Source organism: Salvia splendens, chromosome 8 (assembly GCF_004379255.2).
Source record: "Salvia splendens isolate huo1 chromosome 8, SspV2, whole genome shotgun sequence".
Classification (NCBI taxonomy): domain Eukaryota; kingdom Viridiplantae; phylum Streptophyta; class Magnoliopsida; order Lamiales; family Lamiaceae; genus Salvia; species Salvia splendens.
The window spans coordinates 402,550-429,082 of NC_056039.1; the positions used below are offsets into that span (position 1 = coordinate 402,550).

The following is a 26,533-nucleotide window of genomic DNA, read 5'->3' on the forward strand; positions in this document are numbered from 1 at the left end:
TATATCGGCTTCTAACTTCTTGACTATACAAGCTAGTGCGTAGAACTAGTGTGTTTATTTTAATTTTGTTGCATTAATGAAGATTCTAACCCTATAAAAATTGGATTCGAATTTTTATTTTGACTATATCTTATGTTTATATTATTACAATGATAAAGTTCAATATTATTGTCAAGAAGCTATATCCAAGTAAATTGAAGCCCATTTTAGTAATTTATTGTAAATACTAGTAGTATGGATTTATTCAAGAAGTCGAAATTCCTAACTGTTAACTACACTCAAATAAATTTAAGTTCCAAGTTATGACGGAAAGCCAAAAAAGGAAAAAAGAAAAAAATGAAAATAGGAGAATTGAGTGCCCTTGGCACGAGGTTATCACGTGGGGATCACCACAAACACACGTGACCCGGACGGCACGTGTTTGCACGTTACAGATACTCAATAGCAAAATCAAAATATTAAATTGGTAAGCAAAAATATATCCGTTGGATGCTTGACACGTGGAGATCATCACCGTCAATTTTGGTATGCACTCACATGAGTTTCTGACAAATTCCCTACCTTCTGTCACGTGCAATTTGGACATTAGAGATTATTAACTTTCTTAAATATAGATTTTATTTCACTAGCAATACAAAACATAGATATTAAATATTAATTAAAGCCTAAATTAGATCTTGCAGGATAACAATACTAATTAAGTATGGTAGATTAAACAAAAGGAGAGTGGTTGTATATTTGTGAGCATTCTTGCTAAGAATCAAGTGGATATCTTAAACTAATTAACGAAGCCTTAATTATTATACTACACTGCAATGAATAAGTTTTTTTCTACCCAGTTAGTGAATTATGAATAAGAGTACTTTCTAAAATATATAATAAAGAACATAATGAATTGTAAAAAATATTTCCTACGTGTAAAATTATATTTTGTCATAAAATAATGCATGTTTTGTTATTTCTTCGTTTGGTCAATTTTTTTTTTTTTTGCATTTTACCTTATTTCGTCATGCACTTGTTTACAAAGAAAGCAAACTTAGCTCATCATTATTTACATCAATTAACATAAATTGTACTAGCAATTATCTAAAATATACTGTATTTTGTATTTTAGATAATTGCTGCACCAAGGAATGCGTTATTTTGTCGATAAGAGATTTTTGAGAGATTTTTTATTACTATGGATTTTTCTTATTGAGAGAATTGTATCTAAAATATGAGTCTCGACTTATAAAAGATTATTACTATAATTTTTTCTTACGTTGGATATGGATTATATGACATAATGAAGACATAGTGGGGAACTCGTGCCCAATTTAACCTTTTTGAATAGATTAATTGTAATTAATAAAATATGGGATAAAGGGTGTAGTATTATTTTGTAAATATTTAACTTATTTGTTTTTATCTTTTAATTTATTTCCATCCATCTGTATGTAGCCGTAGGTTAAAATGATGCAAATGAATTAATGAAAAATGAAGCACCACTATCCACTCATAGGGATTGGTGGTACCCAATAGCTTATCATGTATGGCCACGTGTCCCAAAAATTCAATAATGATATTCTAATTCAATCAGAGATAATCGAACAAATTATGTTAATATGTAATTTCGTACGAAACAAGTATCGTGTTGTAGTTTATAACTAAACAATAAATCGGACACATTAACCTAATGCAATCATAATAAATAGGATTTAAAGAGCTAATAAAAAACCAACTAAAAAATAAGTTAATGAAAAACACATTTACTTCGTAATTAATAAAGTTACAGATAAAAAAATCAATTTTTTAAATTTTTTTCATGGGTTTTCCAGAATACTGCTCCTACAACGTTAATAATTATAAAATAAATAAGTTTGTTATTAGAAAGGCTTAAAATCTCTAAAAAACTAAAAATAAAAAGACATATAGTACATATGAGTGGATGGATAAAATTTAGCAAACATTAACCGCTTAAGAAAAAAAATTGAACTGTCTTTTATATTTCAACATGTTTGATCTATTCACTTGGGAGATTAGATTAGTAACCAACATTAATCTAATATATTTTGTAGGAATTTTAAAGGAATGTTATATGGATTTAGTATGCTTTTTACATGTTTAATTAATCAATTCATTTTGGTTAAGTCTTTACCATCTAAAGATGTAATATTAATTAATTACTAATGCATACAAACCTAACCACACAAGTACCATCACCCCAAGCTACCCAAATTAATACTACCATTCAATACGAGTGACATCTTTTTATCTGTTTTCATATAACCTCAACTAAAAATAATAACATAAGCACCATAAAACAAAAAATAATAATAAGTGTACATAATAGAAAAGTGAAATATAACCAACATGTCTTTTATATTTCAACATGTTTGATCTATTCACTTGGGAGATTAGATTAGTAACCAACATTAATCTAATATATTTTGTAGGAATTCTAAAGGAATATTATATGGATTTAGTATGCTTGTTGTTTATGTATTCATCACTCCATTCTCATTTTACCCAGCATCACACCTCAATGGTGGTCCACCAATCATAGCAACCCATCACCCCCTAAACTTTCAAACCTACCTTTGCAAATTTAGGTGATGTGTTTGTGAATTTTGATAAAATACACGTTTATATTTATGCTAAGGAAAAGAATATAACTAGAATGTTATATGCACAAGTATTATTCATGGAACAAAACACTTGTCCCTTTCCCCACCCGATTAAAAATACTTTGTATTTTCATCCCAAGTTAATCAAGATATTTTTTTTCGATACATATTTACAAAATGTTGTTTAATGATGAGATAAGTGAAGAGTGAATAAAATCGACAAATGAAAAAATTGAGACTAGATAAAACAAGTAAGAGAGATTAATAATTTTTATCAAAAGAATAAATGATTCATTTAACTTGAGATATCCAATTAATGTGGAGCTGAAGAAATATTATTGAGGCAACGAGGGTACACTCCAGAATTTGCCATTTGACATAGTTCTTAAATCGTGGCAACTACAAAATCACATTTCATTTTCTTTAAATAGTACTATATCAGTATGCTTGTCTTAATCTTATCAAATTATAATGACCTCATTATAGTAATTCAACAAACTTAGCCAATAAAATTTAAGATCTTTATAATTACCAGATTTAAAAAAATCATGTACTACAAATTACCCAATTCCTTAACTCCACCTCCTTTCCATAATTAAAAAAAATAAAATAATGTAAGCCATAATTTCCCTCGTCAAACCTGTCCCATTCTAACGCAAATAAACCCCTCTCCTCACTTCTCTCCCACAAAACTTCAGTCTCTCACTCCCCAAAAACACACACACATACTCTTTTCCGCTATTTTTCTCTACACTTTCCCCCTCTCTCTCTCTCATCCCACCAAACTTTCATTTGGTGTTGGAATTGTGAGTGGAGAAATTGAATCCCAAATGGAACAAGCCGCCCCCGAATTCTTCGAAGCCGGCTGCTACGACGCCGTCTTGACGTCGGAGAGGCGCCTCTCTGACGCCAAAAACGGCGACAATTTCATTGTCGATGACCTCCTCGACCTCCCCAACGACGACACTCTCGTCGCAGGAGAGCCCGAGCCCGGCCTCGACGCCACCGTCACCTCCGCCGACTCCTCGTTCCCCGTCGTGGACCCTCATTTCTCCGCCACCGACGTTGGTGGGGCCCGCGCACCCGCCGCAACTGCCGGCCACTACTCCGGCGAACTCTGCGTCCCGGTGCGTAATATATATTATAATTATAGCAATTAATTATTCATGCAATTTAATTAGAGCTGCATGCAATTAGCTCTCTCTTTCTCTAACTAATTGAATACTAGTTACTAGAAATTGAAATGAAATGCTACTACTAATTTATTCACTAATATACTTGAACTCGAATTAGCCATTAAATTTGGCATGTTCCTTTCTTGGGAGAAAATAGTACTAGTACTCCCTCCGTCCCATAGTAGATGTCACTTGTCACACTTTCCTTTTTAGTTTGTCCCATAAAAGATGCCACATTTCCTCTTTTGGAAAAAATTCTCTCTCTCACACCAATTATAAAATTACATTTTCTCTTACCACCTAACACACAAAATAACATCTCCTAAAATCTCGTGCCGTCTCCCAAGTGTGACATCTACTATGGGACGGAGGGATTACTAAATAAGTACATTATAATATAAAAAGTGAAGGCTGCAAATTGAAGGAAGAAAGATAAAGATACAAGAAAGAGTGTAGTGTATGTTACACTAATTAATTTCAATAGTTTATGATAATAGTAGTAAGATAAAAGTTAAAACGAGCTGAAATCACCCTGTGCAATATGCTACCATCACATTCAATTTCTTTCTCTCTACTTACCTCAATAAAATTTTACTTTCATATATAAATGTAGTAATAGTTAATTTTCGAGTAATTTATTGAACAGTACGATGAATTGGCTGAGCTAGAATGGCTGTCCAATTTTGTGGAGGAATCATTTTCAAGCGAGGATTTGCAAAAGCTGCAGCTGATTCAAGGAATGAAAGCCCGAAACGACGACGTTACATCCGCGCTCCAATACCCGTTTCAGCCCGAAACCTCCAAGTCGGGCCCCATGCTGCGGCCCGAACTCTCGGTCCCCGCCAAGGCCCGCAGCAAGCGCTCACGCGCCGCCCCGGGTAGCTGGTCTTCCCGCCTCCTCATGGTGTCCCCGACCCGGCCCGCAGCCATCCCCGCCCTGTCTTCCTCTTCAGAGTCGAACGGCACTGCCAGGAAGGCAGGGAAGGCGGCCGGCCCGAAGAAGAGGGACGGGCAAGACGGGGGCGAGGGGAGGAAGTGCCTCCACTGCGCCACTGACAAGACGCCGCAGTGGAGGACGGGGCCCATGGGCCCAAAGACACTCTGCAATGCATGCGGGGTGAGGTACAAGTCGGGCCGGCTGGTGCCTGAGTACAGGCCTGCAGCCAGCCCGACTTTCGTGCTGACGAAGCACTCGAATTCGCACAGGAAGGTGATGGAGCTGAGGAGGCAGAAGGCGCAGCCGCCGGCAGCGCCGCCGTCGTATATGCACCACCACCAACATCAAAATGTGGTATTTGATGTATCCAACGGCGATGATTACTTGATTCATCAACACATGGGGCCGGATTTTAGGCAATTGATTTAGGATTAGTTTGATAATGATGATAAAGTTTTTATATATGGGGAGATTTGGACAAAAAAAAAACTATTTCTAAGATTTTTTTTGGTCACAAAGTTATTTCAATTAGGACATTAATTCCTAACTTTGAGTTTTTTCTGTTTCTTGAATTTTGATTTGAAAGGAGCGAAAAATTAGAAAATAGGCTCTAATGTCCTTAGTACTCTTTTAATCTCTTTTGTTTTGCCAAAAGATTGGCAAATTATTGAACAATTTTTGTTATTTAAATGACTTTTATATATCTCATATTTATTGGAGACTGTGTTGTCCTATTTTCTTTAATTTGTACACTTTGATTTTTTGCAAATAGTCTAGGAATACAAACTTTGCATTAAAAAATTAAATAGTAGGAGTAGTACTATAAAGGGAGGAATATTAGATGTTAGTAGTACTCAACGTATGATCCTAGGCATCCCCTAATCCATAGACTTAGCCTACTTCAAATTTTATTTTATTTTATTTTTTTCCTTAGATGAAGGAATCTTTATATTTATTAAAATAATATCACTGCACACTTAGTAGTGATTTAATTATATTCCAAATATAATAGTAACACCGAGGCATTGTACAGAATTATGCAGCAAGGATTACCCAATGTGTAGCTAGCAATGTGGCATGGTGCAGTATAAATATTGAAGTAAAATGGCTTAATTAACATTAATCAAAGATTATATACTAATTTCTTTCCAATTTCTGCATTTGATCAGTGTCACGTGCGCCCCCCCCCCCCCCCCCCCCAAATTAAGTTCATTAATTCATAAATGCATTACCACTTACACCGTAACTTAGTGTATTGATTTATGTTTATCACGTGGTGCTGCTCATTCATGGAACGTAAAATTATTTCAATATTTATTTAAACAAATAAAAGTAATAAATGGTTTGTTTGACATACAAGAGCAAAAAATAGTGGGCTTCCATGCATGTAGGGATATTTCCATGTTACTATAAAGAGCATTTGTCTCCTTTTTTTTAATAGAAAAATTAGATAACTTTCTGAATCAGATTCTATTTAAGTTAGTATGGTTCAATAGCTTCATTTGGATTTGTTCAATACAATTAGAATAATAGACCAAATTCAATTATCTTTATTTTTCTTCAATTTTAAACCAAATCAACCTCATATCATTAGACCGTTTAATCTTGACCGAGCCAGCCTGATCGGCATAACAGTAGGCACGCAGCCGGCATAGTTTCAGTATCGCCACACCATCAACATTTTCCACATCATAATCATCTCGAGTGAGTAGTGAAGAAATTTGACACATAGGGAGTTCAAAGTACAAGAATTGGGTGAAAAATTGCTTAAAACATCAAAATGTAAGAAGTCTGGGCTCAGGCTCGATGTGCACAAGACCTATAATAAGATATAGGAGTATATAACAAAAGCAAACTAATGACTAACTTGATCAATAAGACCATGTTGAAAGACGAGTACAATGATTCAATTCTCTAAAAACACAGGATTTTCAGCATGCAAGAGAAGATATTTTTGCTTATACAAAAATGAGCCAAAGATTCTCTCTGTAAGTAAATTGTGAAAGTATACACTGTCGAAAAGGGAGACATGATCCATCAAACAGGAAGTATCTTTCTTCAACCTTTATTGCGTTTCCTCTCTCATCGTGGGACAGAGAGACCTAGTTCTGAAATAAGAAGGCAACGGTACATTAGGAGATGCTGCATGCCACACATTGTACATCACGGGATGCAAAGACAAATAATAACACGCAAAGGAAAAAGCAAAGAAATGGAACGAAATCATATGGGCCGGATTGCTATAAGCACAAAGAGTAACTAATAAAACAGAGCCTACTTCTTAATAGTAGCTATGAATGGCAATGAGGTCGGATTCTAAGTTCTTGAGACTTAATGTCAAATAACAATGCATTGCTAAATCTTTGGCTGAGGGGATCGGTAGTATTCCACATTATACAGTAAGGACACATTGCATAAAATTTGTACAAATAAGCTTCAATCAAATGTGATCACCGAAGTCTACATTAATTATGCATTCAACAAGGACAAGATTTCAATTCAAAGCAATAGGAAGCTTATGGAAAGAACCAAGAGGAAAACATCAGTAATTCCAAAAGGTAAGTGGCCCATATTCCATACAGAGAAAAACATGAAAACTCTTACTCAAAACTTGAGCGCCGCAAACGTAGACACATGAAGCCTAACTAATCAGGTGGTAGGCAGGTTGCAGCACATTCCTTCTCCAATTGTAACAAAAGAATGAGAAAAATACAAACAAAAAAAAGGAAAGGTATATGAAAATTTGGGCGTCACTTTTGTTACAACAATCCCAAACAAACAAAATACCCGATAAACATATCATTTGAAAGCATACAAGGACATCCCAGACAACAAGGCACACAAAAAGGTGATAAAAACTATATAAGGCTATGCAGCAGTCAGAACAAGGTCTTGTTTCTCCTGCATAGAATATAAAACTGGCACCTAACAAATCGTGTGAATATAGAATTTGAAACGATGTCCTCAAATGTCTTTGGAATATTCTTTTCCAGATCTTGAAACTAAGTTTTCCCTTTACCGGCTTCTAAGATAAACGCGATACTTCTACAAGTAAAAAATCTTACCACAACAAACTGTTCTAACTCAAAACATGTGAGATCAAGCATCTCAATCAATGAAAATAACTATAATAAAAACACTAAAAACTATCGAGTAACTCAATTATGCCACATTCAAAGCATAAACAATGAACAAAATAAGTAAAGGATTTTCAATGAATGAAGAAAGGATAGTACAAAAAAAAACTGCAGGCTCCTCTTTTATGACATGAAAAAGGACATAAAAAGAAGTATTCTTACAGAAACATTATAAAATCTATCAAACTCCAGGGTTGACACTGGAGAGCATACCCTGAGACAAAGATCTGCAGCCCTTGGTGTCTATGCCTAGACAAGAGGTTAGCCGAGCCGACGACAATGCCGAGTGAAGCGGTAACAGAGATTGGAGCATAGCCATTTGAGGCAATGGACTGAAAATTTTCCCAATTCAGAAACAAATCACACACTACCTCAAACGACACAAATTAAGCCCTAAAAATCAATCTTCAAAACATTAACAGAAGCTCATCTTAAACCCAAATCTCATAATTAAGTGGAACATAAGGCATAAATTTTTCAGTGCAGCCTAAAAATCGCAAAGCACCGGTGAGAACATATCGATTCGAGAGAAAAGGGGCTGAACGTACCTAGAAAATGGGGATGGGGAGAGGCGCGGCGATTGAGCTGAGAACATGGGTGTGCTTGAGGGCTTTGAGAAGGAGGATTTGAGAAAGCTCATTGCTGGCCTTGAGATCGTTCTGCATCGAGACGCCATTGTTGAAGAGCGGTGGCTGGAAGAAAAGGTGAATTGAGGGTTTTGGAGAGGTATTAGAAGAAGCTCAAGCGCGTTGGTGCTCTGCGCTTCAAATGTTGGACTTCAAGATTTGGGTTGGGCACCCCCTTTTTTTCGCTTACACACAATTTTATACTCCATAATTGGGATATTGGCGTTTAGCATCACAAAACTTTTTAAAGTTTATTTTTTCACACGAATTTTAAACTTGGCATGTAACGGCATGAACTTATATAATTGTTGCATTTTTATCACCAATGACAAAATACAACTACATTTTACTTGCCATTACAACACGCCAGATAAAGTTATCACTGAAAAATGATAGTTATATGATTACAAAGCCCTTAAAATACAAGTATGATTATCTATCTCATTTTAATGTAATCGAATTTTGTCGCCAATGGTAAAAGTCCAACTATATAAGTTTGTAATATTAGGCGTCAATACCCCTTTAACATCATTTCTGAACTATTATTTCTTCAAATTTTCACTTCACCTTGAGTTGGATATTAATGAACCATGTTGATTGTAGTTAGTTTATGTTCGAGATTGAAATAATTGGTTACGTTATTTGTAATTTATGATTACGAAAGCTTCCAAAAACAAACATTTATCAAGTTGGTTGTGGATAAACCACATTATTTATAATTTATGATCGAGCTAGACTTAATCGACCAAGTTGGTTGTATTCATGATTGAGAATTTGAATTTTGATACAGATATTTGCTAATATATATCCATTTCAAAAATCCAAATTTTAATGAAAATTGATTCTAAACCAAATCAAATTGTCTAGAAATCGTAATTCCTAAATCCAAAATATGAAATTCCATCCAAACCGAAAAATAAAAAATTGCAAAAAATTATTGGAAACCGTAGTCCTCTATTTCCACAATTCAAAATCAAATCTCATTTAATTTCCTAGTTGTGAAAATTGATCTTTTCCTTTTCTGCATTTGAAAATGAAGTCACTTACAACAGTTGAATCCAATAGCATAACTTTGTTCGAAATGAATTGACAACACAAGGAGAATACATACTTACAAAAGTTTATCAACAGAATAAGAAAGACGTGACCTTAAAATACAGTAATGATACAAACTAGCACATGAATAATGGTGACAACCATCTATACTGCAATTTCCACTAAAATTGAAGTATATAACAACCAATCACCACCTTCAGTGAAGATAATCAATCCAAGAAACTCAATTATGAAGAACAGCATTAAAAATTATCACAGTAAACAGTAATTAACTACATCAACTGAAAGAGAAAGAAGAGAAAATGCAGAAAGAACGATTTGGAAATCAGTCAACAAGAACCAAATCAAATATGTTAACAGTAATGAGCGAGGAGGGAAGGCAAGAATTGTCTCTACATATTTAAAGAAACCGAAGAGGCCAAAGAATTCAGACAGTATATATATTCACCAATCACCGCCATCACATACTTCGTAACAAACTCAGAAAATAAATCCTAGTTATCAGAAGATAAGGAAGCCGGATTACTACAGTAACATCTCTTTACTACATGCTACAAAAGCTGCAAAGATTGAACTCCAAATCCACCGGTAGCTTTGTTGTCAGATAACCTGCACACCTGTTGAACAGCCAATTTTGAGGAACCTCTGCAGCAATATGAAGAAATATTTTGAGAGCGCGAAACAGAAACACCAGTTTCTAACAGAAATTTCCTAATCAAATTAAATCAGTATGCAAGAAAATAGTAACCATGGTCCAAAGAAACAACTTGGAATTAGTAATAAGTGCATGCAGATAGAACTCATAAGTGTAAATACTTCTTTAGAATGTATAGTACTGTTATTATAACCACACTTGAATACTTTTCTCTTATATGCTGATGGGCAAGTGTGTAGACTGTAGAACATGGTGAAGCACGCAAAATGAAAATTATAGGGCAAAACTTGATGCTAGGTAGCAAAACAGGTCCTAAATCGAAATCTCAAACTGAATCAGCTAAATCTAGTTTAGTGGTAACTGATAAAGATAAACATCTTGATAATTGAAATAAGAACCCTATATGCTAGATCATGTTCAACACCTCTATTTGCAATCCAACATAGGAAATCAATTTTGCTCCATATTGCATTTCTAGGTATTAGATCAACATAAACACATTGAATTCAAAATAAATTATAGACAAATAGACAGATCCTGTTTTGAAATTTGACATTGGTACAACATAAACAGAACGCATATCCTACAAGTGATACAAATTCTAGCCCTTAGATAAATTCATAAACAAGTGCAGTATATTCCTCCCTGTTACTAAGATTGTGTTGTTTAAATTCATGAACAATTGGTTTTAATCCATTACACACATCCAGAACCACACACATTGATAAACAATAATAATGGATAATGATAATGCAAATTATACTTTCATTTTTATAGAAACTAGTAGAAAGCAATATATATATAAACATATAAGAAAATTGACGCCCGAATTAGCTTCACCAATCTCCAATTAGAGCTTATTAATCCTTAGGTTTTATGAATGGCACCTAAAAATTGAATAATCTAAGTTATGAACTAACCTTGTTGATTACTGTTGCTGATTATGAGGGGCGTTCGGTGGCGGCATTCCTGGCCTAAACATATGCCCTTGCCCACCGGGAGGTGGTGGAGGGGCCATACCAGGCCTCGGCGGCTGCTGCCCAGGTGGAGGACCACCGGGCATTCCAGGCCTCGGAGGGCCACCAGGCGGAGGCGGGCCCCTCATCATCTGAGGCGGGGGCATCATCTGCGGTCTCTGTCCATACTGCGGAGGAGGACCAAATCCAGCTGGAGGCGGACCACCGGGCCTGAACTGCGGCGGAGGCGGCATAGGCATCCCTGGCCTCGGCGGGAACCCTCCCTGCGGAGGCGCGACAGACGGCGGCCTAACCACCGGCGGCTGCTGCTGGTACGGCATCGGTGGAACTGAAATCTGAGGCGGCCGGGAAATCTGAGGTTGCATCATGCCAGGAGCCGGCCCGCCAACGCCGCGGACGGGGCCAGCTAGACCTGGCTGGGCCTGGGAGAGCGGGCCAGTGACAACGCCTCGGCCGGCTGCGCGGCCTATTCCGGGACCGGAAACCGCGGTGGCAGATGCGGTTTTGAGGCGGGAGTCGTCCGGGGGAGGGGGGCCCTCGACGGTGAGGGAGATGACTTCCTCGCCGCGGAGGAGGACGAGGCCGAGGGTGCGGCGGTCCTCGCGCTCTTCCTTGGATCCTTTAGTCGGCGGCAGCTTGCGGAACTCCTCGCAATCGCCGAGGACGAGATTCATGTGGCGGTCGAACGCCATGAATTTTCCGATGAGCTGGCGGCCGTCCTGGATCGTCACCCGCATCCGGTAATTGATGTACTGCAGCATCTTGGAGCTCTTCGACATCGACATTTTCGCCGGTGGGGCGAATTGCAGCCTCTCTCCCTACCTAGGGTTTTGAGTGTGTGTGTTGTGAGAGAGGAAGGGGTGAATTGTAATTCGAAAATGAGGGAGAGCTTAGGGTTTTATATGAGAAATTAATATTCGATGTAAATTAATTAAGTAAAAAATACTGTATAATTCGAGGTAAAATAATTAAGCCAAAAATATTACTAGTAGTATTAGTATTAAATATAGGGTTAGTACTAGGACTTATTAGTGCCTAATATCATAAAACTATTAAAAATATTTTAAGAATTTTTATCTCAAGGCATACTATCATGAATTTAGGGTGGAGTGATTCTTACCGACGACTAGATTCAAATTCAGAAAAATAACATTGTAGATGAGCCGATTTATTTTAATTGACGAAGCATTTTTAAAATAATGTTATAGAAATTATTTAAAAAGACATCGTTTTAATGAATTAAAATTTCAAAAAGAAAACATCCTCTCCAATTTAGTCACTTATAGTTGCATAGTCTTGTCTCATTCCGTAGCCAACTCGCCATCATGGCAATGGAGAGTCCATAACACGGTGATGCGCCGATTACCGGCAATAATGGAGGTTTACGCCCCTCCACGGGCTTCCCTCAATTATCCAGAGAACGTCGAACATTCTACCGAATTCCTCGTCATTTCTCTTTCGTTGTGGCTATGGCTTCCGCTTCCTATTATTGCCGCATGCTTCGGGCGATTGCTACCATAGCATTCTCGACTCGGCATATTGCATCGTCGTTGAATGATTCTATTCCTGACTAATCAAATGGTTGGTCGATGCTCGACAATCATGATTGTAGAGAAGAGTGGGTGGTTTCGAGCATGCGGGGGAAAAAATTTGCATCCAGTCAAATGGTAAGGGTCAACAACAATTTTAAGCAATTTCTCACTTTTCCCTTATAAATAATAAAAAGTTAAAATAATGTTAATTTGTTTTATGAAATACCGTGATCTAAGTTCACGATACTCGTTGAAAAATTAAAACTATGATCAAAGTTCATGATACTATTATAGGGGTGCGCTAGGGTGACACCGGTCTTAAAGTGACAACTCGACAACAACGTATCATGCAATATGCGATACATAAGCAAGCAACTCAACTCAACATATGGTTCCAAGCAATCTGATATACGAAATCAGAACACTATGGTGACACCATAATTAAAATGATAATCTAGACAAACAACCTGCTATACATAGACAAACAACTCGGCATATGGTTCCAAACAATTTACGATACAAAATTAGAGATAATCAAACAATATGCGATACATAAACAAGCAAACGTGTTCGTTGATGGTATGTTGTCATTTTAAATATGGTTGTCATTTTAATACAATCTTACTGATATTATATACGATAAGTTTATGAATAAACCGCTAGAAATATTTTCTAAAACTGTGTGATAATAAGCATTAATACATTAAAAATAATGCAATGTGATTGTATTGGAAAAAATCAACAACCTAAAGTAACACTATTTATGAAGTACTTATTTATTCTCTGGGACAATTATATTATTGAATTGATTGATAAACATAATTTGTGAATTAGATTAGATTAATGCGCTTAAAAATAATTAAATGATTATTAATACAGAAAATCACAAAAAATAAAAAGCGCTATTTTCTGTGAAGTGCTCCAAATCAACTCATTCACTCTCTCTTCTCTAAGCCCTTGCAAAACCCTGAGCAGAATATTCCGGCGGGATGCCGGCAGTGACCTCAGATTCCGGCGAGGTCAACTCGCTCTCCATCGTTCCACACTCTCTGGAGACGCAGACGCTGAGAGTCTATCCTCTGCGGACGCGCACAGCGCCGCCATTCTGGCGCGTCTCGATCTCCTGGGGGCGTGGGAGCACGCTCCGCGTCTCACTCCTGCAACCTGGAGGAGCTGAATCCGATGGGGAAGTTGTGGAAGTGAATCTCACCAATACGGAAAGAGGAGAAATTTCCGAAGCTGAGCGGCAGAGAATCGCGCACGGCTCGGTCACGCCCTTCGCGCTTCTCCAGAGCCGGAAGAATCAGATGGACGAGTTGCAGTATGGCAAAACTTGGTAATTGATTGGTGTGCAGTCAGTTTGTTTGATTGTTATTGTTAATAAGTTCAGCTGATTTTGAATCCGCCGAGGTTGGGAAGAAAGGTATTCGTTCTGGTTAGATATGTGAGACTGAAATAGCTGATTGTTTCTGTTTGTGTTGTTAGTTAAAATTGAATTTGTGAACTATGTGTTTTGGTTAGAAGACTGTTGGTTGAGATGTTAGGCAGCACATACGCTTAGTGAATTGGGTATTAGTGTCTAGTAGTCTTATTTAGGGCTTAACTCTTGTTCAAATAAGATTAAATCGTATCCACAAGATCAGGGAAATGTACTTGTGGTAGCTGTATATCAAAAGATTCTGTAGGTGACTCTCTTAAATAGGAACTCACTCGAAATCCATCTAAGAGTATTCATGGAATTTCTTAACAAGAAGGTGTTATAACACCTATACTACTTTTTGTATGGAAGCTGAATTGCTCTTCCATTACTTATTGGTTTAGCAGTCGATTTCCAGGATAAGGCTCCTCTGTGGATATGTTTCCATGATTTTATAATATTCAGTCATGCATCATGCATGGCATGAATGGTCAAATTCAACCAATATTGTAGGTGTGCTTATACAGAGATCTATGGGTTAAGCCAGCATATGTTAAGGTGGGGCAAATGCCCCTCCTCAAATATATTACCATATGCTACTATTTTATTATCTAATTTTTTTTAAAAAAAATTAAATTTCTTTATATTTGCCCCTTCTCAATTTTTTTTAAAATTTTCTTCACATATAATTTTGCCCCCTTTCATTTATATTCCTTGCTCTGCCTGTGTACAGAGCTTCTCTATATTACTTATTCATGAGGATGAGCTAAAGCCTAAATGGCAGTTCACGTGTCCATAATATTCAGTTATCATCTTTTCATGTATCATTCACTTAAGTTTTATGGAAATTGAAAATTTGTTTTCTCTGTATCATTCACCTTTAGCTGTCATTTATTTATCAGCAATCTCTGGTATTTTCGAATTTTTGGACCTTTGAAAGGCCATGAACTTTCTCTCAAATATGCAGGTGGGTACATTTAATGGAGTACAGCAATGAAATTAAATCTCTCCTTGGTACTTCAAAGTCATATATTACACCAACCATTGAAGACCCAAAGGCATTATTGGAGGTAACTCTTCATTTCTTATAAGGTGTTAGCATTTTTGCAGCTTATCAGATTTTTAGGACTCCTTCATCTGACTGTTGCATATAAAATCAGGATGTTGAGGAGCCAACCTCATTGAAAGCTGCCTGGGAGCTGGTGGAAATGTTTTATGCAGATAAGCAATCTCAGACCTGGATCCCTGAACGCCTCCTTGATTGGTTAGCTGTACGGGACATCCTATTGTTATCTTCTTTCACCTTGCAGTCTTCTTCCCATCTTTTGTCCATGGCAAATAATAATGCCTCTTTTTTTTAGCAGGATTTTGATTGTTTGTTATCTGCAACTCAGCCAACTGTCCATGCAAGACTTGTGGCTTTCCAGAAAGCACTTGTAACCATACAGGTCATTCGTCACTTTATCTTTGACATTCATTGAACCATATATCACTCACTTTTTTGTTCTTGAACTGCATCTGCTCCCCCCATCCAGTGTCAAAAATCTAGGTTTAACATCTGAATTCACATTACTTTTGGAATAAAACATGTAAATCATTTATTGGCCGTTATTATAACATTATAAAATAATGTTAAGTAGAATTTGATTTGTTAATATGCACATAGAGATACAACACATTCCTATTTATTATCTACAGTATGGGATCATTTCAGCCTCGGTTAATTAATTTGTCCAGTGTTTGTCTTTTGACTCTTTTCATTTACTTTCTCTTTGCAGGAAGTTGAGAATGATCCAGAGTATTGGGAAATTATGTCGTCTGCTTTAGGCATTGGCTGGCTAGACATTGTTGTGAGTTTATATAAATAGAACAAGTCCCTTCCATGTAAAGTTGAATACTTTATTGGTGCGTGCTGCTTCTCATACTAAACATTTGCAGGTAAAAATGTTGCGGTTGCATGGATCTTACCAGTTGGACCAGGTTGGAACTCGAGAGGTAAGTCTGACTAAAATCTCTACTCTGTATAAGAAACTATGTGGAAATTATTCAAAATAATAAGTTTTGCTCAGATGTGTTGATTTATTCACCAACCTTATATACAAATAACATCTGGATCTTTTGCGCATTGCTGAAACAGATTGAAAGTGGACTCGTTGAAGCAGTTGCTGTTCTTATATCGCAGATGCCACGATTGCGTCCTCATATATCAGACGAAAAATTAGGAGAATGCTACAACACCAAACCTGAGTTTATGAAAGTAACATATATACTTGAGAATTAGCACCTGAACATCAAATTGTACTATTCTTTATACATCTCATTTGTCAGGCATGGGAGAAGTGGAGAACTCAACTCACTAAACTGGACTGTCATCCTTTCTGGCTTCAGTGTGATCATAAACAGACCAGAGTTGGACTTAAAAACATGATTCAGATAATGCTGGGAAATGCTAATGTTATCTCAAACGCAACATATCACTGGATAGAGCTTTACATTTCTCACCTTTTGTACATTAGGCCTTTCACTGTGGTAAGTTCGATGAGGTTGATATTTCATATTTACTCGGTGTAGTTGCCTATCTAGATCGTGGAAAATGAAGTTGAAGAGTAATTTTGATCTCCATTAATCCATTTAACATCCTTATTATAAATAATTGTTCTGTTGTAGGGTTTAGAAAGTATGTATACCCTAGCCCAGAAATGCATGCATTTAAAACCAATTACCAATCGACATAAGTTGATGGGACTCTTAATTGGGATTCTTGAAGAAAATACAGAGGTAATGTCTTAATTTTTGGTCCTAGAATTGTCTAATTTTTTTTGCCTCATTCAGCCAGCCTTTGAGTGATCATTGGTGTTTCAGGTTGTTCTCGCTGAATGCTCAAGATCATTTGGCCCCTGGTAAGAGATTCTGTTCTCTTCTTCCTTTCTTGGTTTGTGCACAGAGCTGTAGTTCAGCTATTTTTATGTGATACAGTTATAAAATTATGCAAATAATTGTTGGTGCTCTTTGATAACTGTTCACAGTTGGCAAAGCAGTAGAGTTTTTTCCATCGTGGGTGTATGTAACTTATGTCATTCCCTGATATTTGGTTAGTGAATCAATAAAATCATGTGGTGGTTTGTCTTTATCTTTGAACAGGATGATAACCCATGCTGCAGAGCTGCTGACAGCTGGAAGTGCTCAAGCAGAAATGCTTTTGCATGAGGAGCAGTCTAAGATTGGAGGAATCTGCATAGAAGAGCTTCATCGACTGATTTATGCTCAAATTCTATCATCTCATGCCTTGACATGGAATGTAAGTAGTGAACCAGCAGTTCTTTTTCGGCATTGCTCTTGATGCCTCCTAGCCTTTTGACATTGAGGACCACACATCTTTGATATAGGTTCTGTTTTTTACTTGTAAAATTCTTCCACTACTCCCTATTTCTGATATATTTTTATTCTGGTCCTTCAGATCGCTCCTATATATTTGACTTCATGTATGAAGCAAGGTTTGGGTTTATTGGAAAATTTACTGTACAAGCAGCCCGTACAGCAGCATCAAGTGTTATCGGAGGTGCTTAAGGACTGCAACATTCTATCGCCTGTTTCTGTCAAAATCCCTGAATTCACATTAACCTTCAGCATCGATTACTGGAGTTCTTAGACAGTGTACCTTTTCTCTTTATGCAGAGCATAGAGATCTGTCGTCTCAATGGAATAGATTATGTTAGTCGCCATATGATGAAGGTATGTTTCAAGCAATGATTACCTATCTCCTGGGATTGTGCTGCATGTACCACAAGGATCTCATCCCTTACCGATGAAACTATTTTTTATGTACTTCTCATTTTCAATACATGCCTGTGAAGTTTACTTGTACCAATATGTCGTCTATGAAAACAGATAGCTGGAGTTCATTACTGGAAGCATGGAGAGAAAAATTCCGCTGTGTACTGGCTGCAGCAAGCTCAGGATGAAGTTCGTTTAAACCGAATTGCGAAGCATTTATTTGATCTTGTTGGAAAATCAGTTTCTGATGAAAGTTTCAAGGTAATGTTACACAGAAATTGTATTTTACCTCACGGAATTTAAAAATGGTTAGTTCGTACTGTGACTAACTAGGTTTACCAGAATCAAAATATAAAGCATCGTTTATAAATATACCAACTCTTTTAGTGTATTGTCTTCCTTCTTTCGTGCAGCAATGGGAAGGAATGATTGATTTGCTGGGAACTGAGTCCAAAACTGCTGGCGGTCTTGAGTTCTTGAAAAAGTATGCAATTTTCATGCTTTCGATTTTCGATAGTTGCAGAGTTCTACGTGCTCTTTATTGATTTCTGAATCTCTGATCCTTCGGTTGACGATCCTCAGGTACAGGGATTTCCGGCGATCTCTCCAGCAAGTTCAGGATGGAATCACAACTGACGATGCTAGAAAAGCTTCAGAAGCCCTCATATCTGTAAGTTGGATGTATCACTGTTATATATCTTCACTAGTCACATTTATTGAAGTTCCGCAGGAAGGTTCACCTGCACGGTGGCTTGACTTGGCTCGTTCCACCCGTCTATTGCTAAACGAGAAACAAAGCACGATTATTTCCAACGTACTACAATCTAATTAATGATACCTGAATCCATTTGTACAGCTAATGAGAAACCCTTCTACACCTCAACAATTCTGGCTTCGTCTGCTAAACGACTCAGTAAGTAACCTGTTCCCCTTGCAGACCCAAAAATGAGCTTTGACTAGAAATTCAAAAGGTACTATTTGTTACATGATGCTTCAACACCGTGCAGTTGGAATTGCTGAACTGGAAGGATCGTCCCTTGTTCAATGTTTCTCAAACCAAGCTTTTGTTGAATAAGTTGCAAGAGCTGTCGCTTGCACGACTTCTGCCAGGCTATGTTGATGCTGACTTGCCACCAGAGGCCTTCAAGTCCGTCCGACTGGCCCTTGCCTCCAATCTCGGCCGTGCCATCCTTGAAGAGTAAGAGCCCTTCCTCAATGCGCGACGTCCTTATTAGTTTGTGTTTCACCTGTGTGGGAACTCTTGTCATAGCTTTGTGTATCGACTGAATGTGTTGTTGATCATATGGATTTTCAATTGATTGTAATTACTAATTATCAATATTTATATGTTATAGTAGTATATTACACATGTATCATCCAATCTTTAACCATCTCATTGCATCATTCTTTTATCCTGAATTTTCTTTATTTATTGCTGTCTTTATCTTGACATTTGTTGATTATTTCTGTCTTTGTCGTATACTCCTACTAGATAGCACTAATTTCTACTACTCCATATAAGAAGTCAAGTCACTGATTTTGGGCTTACTTTATCGCACTCTATAGGTCCATTACTACGATCTTCTGTACTATTATGGGCCTTAAATAATTATTAAGCCCAATGGATGTTTAATAATTGTTGAGTCATTGATCTTAGTCAAATTGGATTTAATGCCCAAATAATTGGACTAGTATGAAAAGGTCACGTATTTTTAAAAAATGGGAAGATGATTTATGTACACTCTAAGTAACAACCTGCAAATAAAATAAATTTTATTTCAGTTTATAGTTTACACAATATTTTCGGGTTCAATGATTTTGAAAGTTACTCTCACCCAAACCACGTAACAACTAACAATGATAACTACAAAAACTCAACATTTCAGAATTTTCAAAGATGGATGAAGTATTAAATCATTAGTGCGTATATTTTAAAACTTAGATATTTGTTCAAATATCATTGTATAGACCCCCATTCCAATAGACTAGTTTCAATCCCAATCATAGAGTTTTGGGAACAATACTGCAGTTTTATTCAATGCAAAAACTAATCATGTCACTACATTGTCTCTATTGACAATGATGGCAGCTTACAAACTTGGGAAACTTCTGGAATTCAATTCATTTTTTGAAAGGGTAAATATCATGGTGTACATCATTGTATGTCGAATTATTTATGTAATATTATCACAATTTTAAAATTTTACGAATACATACATATTTATTTAATCTCCTGTTGTAATCTGTAATAATATATTCACTATGTACCAAGTGTGTCGACCTCGATTTTGTAAATATTATTGATAAAAATTATTTAATCAATTTTTTTAGCAACATAATCATGTCATGTCATCAATATGCACATTTGTATAAATGATTTTGGCAGTATAATTTGTTTTGAAAACATAATTTTGGCAATATATATCTGTCTCTTAATACGCAAAATTAAAAATGATGTTGGAGTATAATTTGTTTGGAATTAATAAGCAATTGTGATTTATAAGAACTCTATGTGAATAATGATTATTAGTTGCTGAGTGTGAGGAAAATAGTAAAGTTACGAGCTGCCGAGAAGAGTCCCGAGCTCGTAACTGCCGAGAAGAGTCCCGAGCTCGTAACTGCCGAGAAGAGTCCCGAGCTCGTAACTGCCGAGAAGAGTCCCGAGCTGCCGAGAAGAAGGTCACAGCTCCCGAGCTTCAGGAGCCGTCCGATCAAGCGCGCCATCTGCAAGATTGAATGTCAACCGTAGATTCAACTAGCCGTTGGATTTGTAACAGTTTTTGTGTTTGTTTCAGCTTTCTAGTTTGTTAGTTGTTAAGCTCTCTTATTCGGTTCTCATACATAAGAACGAGAGAGAGATGTTTTCAGTTTGTAACAGATAACATCCATTTTAGATTTTTCTCAAGAAAGCTTTCCAAATTTTTCCCAAAGTGTGTTCATCATTTTTGTTCATTGATTCTTGATTGTGTTTCTCGATACTATTCTAACAAGTGGCGCCGTCTGTGGGAACTATCCGGCAAGAGTATCGATCAAAATCAGATTGAATCGGTGTTGATGATGGCTTCAAGATTCGAAGCAGAAAGATTTACCGGGAAAAACGACTTCAGCCTTTGGAGAATGAAGATGAAGGCGATGTTGATCCAGCAGGGTTTGTCTGAGGCTCTGGCGCCGGCGAGCAAGGAAGGTGAAGGCCAAGTGCTCGATGAAAAGGCCAAGGCCAAGCGCGCAGAGGTTTTTGCAAAGGCACACAGCACGGTGGTGCTGTGCTTGGGCGACAAGGTGTTGCGGGAAGTTGCAAAAGAGACAACCGCCGCTGGGGTTCTTGAGAAACTTGAGGATCTATACATGACAAAGTCCCTCGCAAATCGCCTCTTCATGAAGCAGAGGCTATATTCATACCGGTTTTCGCAGGAAAAGGGAATACTAGAGCAGCTGGAAGACTTTGATAAGGCAGTGGATGATTTGGAAAACATTGATGTTTCCATTGGTGATGAAGACAAGGCCATACTATTATTAAATGCCTTGCCAAAGTCCTATGATCAATTGAGAGATGCCATACTCTTTGGAAGGGAAGGCACGGTTACTTTCCAAGAAGTTCAAAATGCTCTGAGGGCCAAAGAACTGCACAAGAAGGGATGCAAGGAGGCTGAAGTTGTTCCAGAGAGCCTCAATGTCAGAAAGTTCAAAGCCAAGAAGATGTTCAAGAAAATTGGTGAGAATAGCAAGGCACCCTCAATTGATCAAAAGGAGACTCGAGCTTGTTTTTGGTGCAAGAAGCCGGGTCACCTAAAGAAGGATTGCTTCGCTTGGAAAAAGAAACAAGCTGCTGAATCTGGAAAGGGGAAGAACACCACTGATTTTGTGGAAGAAGCTGAGGAGTCCCCTGAGGTATTGAATATTATGGCATATGAGGATGGGAGTTCATGGATTCTTGACTCCGGGTGCAGCTTCCACATATGTCCATGTGTGGAATTTTTCTCTGATTTGAGAGAGTCAACTGGGACAGTTATACTTGGGAACAATCAAGTATGTCATGTTGAAGCTATAGGGAATGTAAAACTCAGGCTGGATAATGGCTCTGAGAAAATCTTGAGCGATGTTAGGCTGATCCCCACAGTGAAGAGAAACCTTATATCACTAGGGATGCTTGAGAAGAAGGGGTGCACTTTTGAGTCCTCGGATGGAGTGATGAAAATCAAGAAGGGGGCCACTGTGATTATGCATGGAGAGAGGAAGGGAAGCCTCTATTACTTGTGTGGAGCTGCAGTCAGGATCAGGGGCAGTCAACTGAACAACATTGTGCCAGAATCTGTGAAAACTTGGCACATGAGACTCGGGCATCCAGCAGCTGGGAGCATTAAGGAGTTGATTAAAAAGGGAGTTATTCATGGGCTGGAAAGCAAGAATGGTGAGCCATGTGAAGAGTGTATTCTTGGCAAGTCAAAGAAGCTCCCTTATCCAAAAGGTAAACATCTATCACAAGCACCTCTTGATTATGCACATAGTGATTTGTGGGGACCCTCCCCTGTGAATTCAGTTGGAGGAGGGAGGTATTATATGACCATAATAGATGATTATTCCAGAAAAATATGGCTATATATCTTGAAGGAAAAATCTGAGGCTTTTACTAAGTTTAGAGATTGGTGCATTATGGTTGAAAGAGAGAAAGGCAGATCTCTGGGCTGTCTGAGGACAGACAATGGACTCGAATTTTTGTCAAAAGAATTTGATAGATTCTGCCAGGATAGAGGGATCAGACGCCACAAAACCGTTCCACTAAACCCCCAACAAAATGGGGTGGCAGAAAGGGCAAACCGCACCATATTAGAGAGAGTAAGGTGTATGTTGCTCAGTTCAGGAATGGAGAAGAAATTTTGGGCTGAAGCTGCTGCAACTGCTGTGAAATTATTGAATAAATGTCCCTCTTCAGCCATTGAGAGTGACACTCCAGACTTTAAATGGTATGGGACATATGGAAACTACTCAGATCTCAAGATATTTGGCTGCCAAGCCTATGCACACCTCAAACAAAGTAAGCTGGATGCAAGGGCAGTGAAATGTGTGCTTCTGGGATACCAACCTGGTGTAAAGGGATACAGGCTTTGGAGCATTGAACCTGGAAATCACAAGATCATTGTGAGCCGAGATGTAGTCTTCAATGAGTTTGTGATGCCCTTCAATAAGTCACAAGGTTCTGCAAAGGCTGCTGCAGTATCTGATGAAGCTATGAGATCTGGAATACAGCCTGAGGTGGAGCCTGAAGTGGAGTCTGAAGAGGTGGTTCCAGGTGGAGCAAATGATGGAAATATTGATCAGCCACAAGAAGGGTCAGATGCAGAGACTGAGGATCTCAGCCAATATCAGTTAGCTCGAGATAGAGTCAGGAGAAAGAATGTCAAAATGCCAGCCAGATATGCTGACTCAGAGATGCTTTACTTTGCATTATGTGTAGCTGAGGAGGTGGAGTTTGGGGAACCAGCCACATATAAAGCTGCCATGGAATGCAAAGAAAGAAGTGAGTGGATGAAAGCCATGGTTGAGGAGATAGACTCCTTGCTGAAAAATGGGACATGGATATTGGTAGACAAAGTTGAAGGAAGAAGGATTGTGAGCTGCAAGTGGATATTCAAAAAGAAATTGGAGTCGGCTGATAATGTGAAAATCAGATACAAGGCTAGACTTGTAGCAAGGGGCTTCACACAAGAGTATGGAGTTGATTATAGTGAGGTCTTCTCTCCTGTGGTGAAGCACACATCCATAAGAACTCTCTTGGCAGTGGTTGCAAGGCTGGACTGGGAGCTGGAGCAGCTCGATGTGAAAACGGCTTTTTTGCATGGAGATTTGGTGGAAACAATCTTTATGCAACAGCCAGAGGGCTTTGCCAAAGCTGGGGAGGAAAACAAAGTTTGTCTATTGAAAAAGAGTATATATGGCCTCAAGCAAGCTAGTAGGCAATGGCATATCAAGTTTGATAATCATATCTTGGCAAATGGCTTCACTAGATCGAAATATGATGAATGCGTTTATATCAAGAAGAAAGGGGGTCTGGTGGTGGCTTATTTGCTCTTGTACGTGGATGATATGCTAGTTGCTGGTTCAAGCAAGAAGGTGATTCAAGAGATCAAAGAGGATCTAAAGTCAGCATTTGATATGAAAGATCTTGGGAATGCTAGAAGGATCTTGGGCATGAACATTGTTAGAAATAGATCCAAGAAGGAGATTTGGTTGAACCAGTCTGATTACATTTCGAGATTGGTCAGAAAGTTCAAGATGCAAGACACAAAACCTACAGCAACTCCTCTGGCCCAACACTTCAGATTGTCTGTTGAGCAGAAGCCACAAACTGAGGAAGAGAGAGCTGAGATGCAGAAAGTCCCTTATGCCAATATTGTGGGGAGTATCATGTATGCAATGATCAGCTCGAGGCCAGATGTGGCTCAAGCCATCAGTGTAACCAGCAGGTTCATGAGTGACCATGGCAAGGAGCATTGGTCAGCCTTGAAGTGGATATTAAAGTACTTGAATGGAGCAGGAAACCTTGGGATCCTGTTCAAGGGAAATAAGGAGGTAAAAGGGGATGCGTTGGTGGGTTATTGTGATAGTGATTATGCTGGGAATATTGACAGTAGAAAGTCCCAGTCAGGTTACATTTTCACCCTATATGGAAGTGCAGTGAGCTGGAAATCCAGCTTGCAAAGTGTGGTTGCATTGTCCACCACAGAGGCCGAATATATGGCCTTGGTAGCAGCTGTGAAAGAGTCATTTTGGTTGAAGGGGATAGCTGCAGATTTTGGTGTTAGTCAGAAGGCAGTAGCCATTGGTTGTGACAACCAAAGTGCCATCAGCTTAGCTAAGAACAATGTGTTTCATGAGAGGAGCAAGCACATAGATGTGCGTCTGCATTTCATTCGTGAAGAGATAGAGAAGGGAAGGGTGAAGGTGTTTAAGGTAGACACCTTGGAAAATCCAGCCGACATGCTCACCAAAACCTTACCGAGGGAGAAGTTTGAGTTGTGTTTGAAGTTGGTTGGGATGTGTAAAAGAAGTTGATCACTCAGCAAATAATATTCAAGGTGGAGATTGTGAATAATGATTATTAGTTGCTGAGTGTGAGGAAAATAGTAAAGTTACGAGCTGCCGAGAAGAGTCCCGAGCTCGTAACTGCCGAGAAGAGTCCCGAGCTCGTAACTGCCGAGAAGAGTCCCGAGCTGCCGAGAAGAAGGTCACAGCTCCCGAGCTTCAGGAGCCGTCCGATCAAGCGCGCCATCTGCAAGATTGAATGTCAACCGTAGATTCAACTAGCCGTTGGATTTGTAACAGTTTTTGTGTTTGTTTCAGCTTTCTAGTTTGTTAGTTGTTAAGCTCTCTTATTCGGTTCTCATACATAAGAACGAGAGAGAGATGTTTTCAGTTTGTAACAGATAACATCCATTTTAGATTTTTCTCAAGAAAGCTTTCCAAATTTTTCCCAAAGTGTGTTCATCATTTTTGTTCATTGATTCTTGATTGTGTTTCTCGATACTATTCTAACACTCTAGAAATTGATAAATTCTAATGGCGAATTCCTAATATTATATAGGGGAATTTTTTAATTCCAATTAAAGCCAATTAGGATTTACTAATTCTCAACACAACAGCATGTATTAATCCCAATTAAAATTTAATAATTACAACTATTTTTTATTTATGATGAGTAAACCGAACACATAACATGTAGTATTGAAATACTCCACACTTTGCTAGAATAAAATTTACCACAAATTACTTTATCTAATAACTTAAGAATTTAGCACTTCGCTATTATGTTTGTTGATGCCAAATCAATCATCCATCATTGCACATCTCATGTCTCCCATTTTATAAGAGAATCCAGATCATTTACTTTTATGAAATATATTTGATTTATTATACTATATCACTAGCCATCAACAATAAAATAGCTTATACTCTCTCCGTTCCTCTGTTCCGTATGTGAAATATTGTTCAATTTTTTTATTTCGATCCGTCTATGAAATGTTGTTTACTTAGCTTTTCTTCATTTTTCGATAAATAAAGTCCATTTTCCACTAACTCATTATACTCACATTCTATTATAAAATTAGTATATAAATGTGAAACCTATATTCCACTAAATTTTTTCACTAACTTTTCATCACATTTCTTAAAATCTGTGTTGAGTCAAACATAGACAACATTTTACGAACGGTGGGAATACTAGTTTAGCCAACATATTTTTTTGGTTATTTTGACTAAAATTTAGCTCGACTAAAATCATGAATTTTGTAATTATGCTATACTTTTGAGGATATTTGATTTTCTATTCAAGAAAATGATGTACTACTATAATTTAACTTATGTATATATACAAATCTCATTTAAGCTCGAAACATCAATTTGTAACGTCAATATTCAACAAATTAAGGCTTAGTTAATTTGATATGTAAAATTTATTTGAATTTTCATATCTTAAATGTCAAAATATGTATGACTGTATGCATATATAATCACTGACGTATTCAACAAATTAAGGCTTAGTTAATTTGATATTTAAAATTTATTTGAATTTTCATATCTTAAATGTCAAAATATTTATGACTGTAATGCTTTTTCAATCAAACCATTGTAGTCCAGCGGTTGAATG

At 37.5% G+C, this 26,533-nt stretch overlaps 4 protein-coding genes across 8 annotated transcripts; 2 read left to right on the plus strand and 2 right to left on the minus strand.

Annotated features, from left to right (window-relative positions):
* Positions 1–3,304: 3,304 nt before the first annotated feature.
* On the plus strand, positions 3,305–5,246 carry LOC121743759 (GATA transcription factor 9-like). The gene is made up of 2 exons (XM_042137125.1): positions 3,305–3,733; positions 4,428–5,246. The coding sequence occupies exons 1-2, from the start codon at positions 3,437–3,439 to the stop codon at positions 5,145–5,147; spliced, it is 1,017 nt and encodes a 338-aa protein (XP_041993059.1). The 5' UTR covers positions 3,305–3,436; the 3' UTR covers positions 5,148–5,246.
* A 1,253-nt stretch (positions 5,247–6,499) lies between these two features.
* LOC121743212 (protein NONRESPONDING TO OXYLIPINS 2, mitochondrial-like) lies at positions 6,500–8,643 on the minus strand. The gene is made up of 3 exons (XM_042136444.1): positions 8,404–8,643; positions 8,069–8,187; positions 6,500–6,826 (listed from the first exon to the last, which is right to left on the minus strand). The coding sequence occupies exons 1-3, from the start codon at positions 8,529–8,531 to the stop codon at positions 6,801–6,803; spliced, it is 273 nt and encodes a 90-aa protein (XP_041992378.1). The 5' UTR covers positions 8,532–8,643; the 3' UTR covers positions 6,500–6,800.
* Positions 8,644–9,866: 1,223 nt separating this feature from the next.
* On the minus strand, positions 9,867–12,023 carry LOC121745321 (small nuclear ribonucleoprotein-associated protein B-like). Of its 2 annotated transcripts, none has more exons than XM_042139178.1 (2): positions 11,113–12,023; positions 9,867–10,154 (listed from the first exon to the last, which is right to left on the minus strand). In XM_042139178.1, exon 1 carries the CDS (start codon positions 11,952–11,954, stop codon positions 11,121–11,123), a length of 834 nt encoding a protein of 277 aa, XP_041995112.1. In that variant the 5' UTR covers positions 11,955–12,023; the 3' UTR covers positions 9,867–10,154; positions 11,113–11,120. The 2 variants fall into 2 exon arrangements, with proteins under 2 accessions (XP_041995112.1, XP_041995111.1); XM_042139177.1 differs by having other exon boundaries at positions 9,867–10,182.
* Positions 12,024–13,608: 1,585 nt separating this feature from the next.
* Positions 13,609–19,268, plus strand: LOC121744768 (nuclear pore complex protein NUP85-like). Of its 4 annotated transcripts, XM_042138400.1 has the most exons (18): positions 13,610–14,037; positions 15,086–15,188; positions 15,279–15,389; positions 15,483–15,566; positions 15,897–15,968; positions 16,057–16,113; positions 16,256–16,375; positions 16,447–16,647; positions 16,786–16,896; positions 16,981–17,018; positions 17,260–17,416; positions 17,576–17,677; positions 17,794–17,850; positions 18,007–18,153; positions 18,306–18,376; positions 18,475–18,562; positions 18,749–18,805; positions 18,900–19,268. In XM_042138400.1, the coding sequence occupies exons 1-18, from the start codon at positions 13,691–13,693 to the stop codon at positions 19,092–19,094; spliced, it is 2,118 nt and encodes a 705-aa protein (XP_041994334.1). In that variant the 5' UTR covers positions 13,610–13,690; the 3' UTR covers positions 19,095–19,268. The 4 variants fall into 4 exon arrangements, with proteins under 4 accessions (XP_041994335.1, XP_041994337.1, XP_041994336.1 ...); XM_042138401.1 differs by lacking the exon at positions 18,900–19,268 and having other exon boundaries at positions 13,609–14,037; positions 18,623–18,757; XM_042138403.1 differs by lacking the exon at positions 18,900–19,268 and having other exon boundaries at positions 13,609–14,037; positions 18,615–18,749.
* Positions 19,269–26,533: the final 7,265 nt, after the last annotated feature.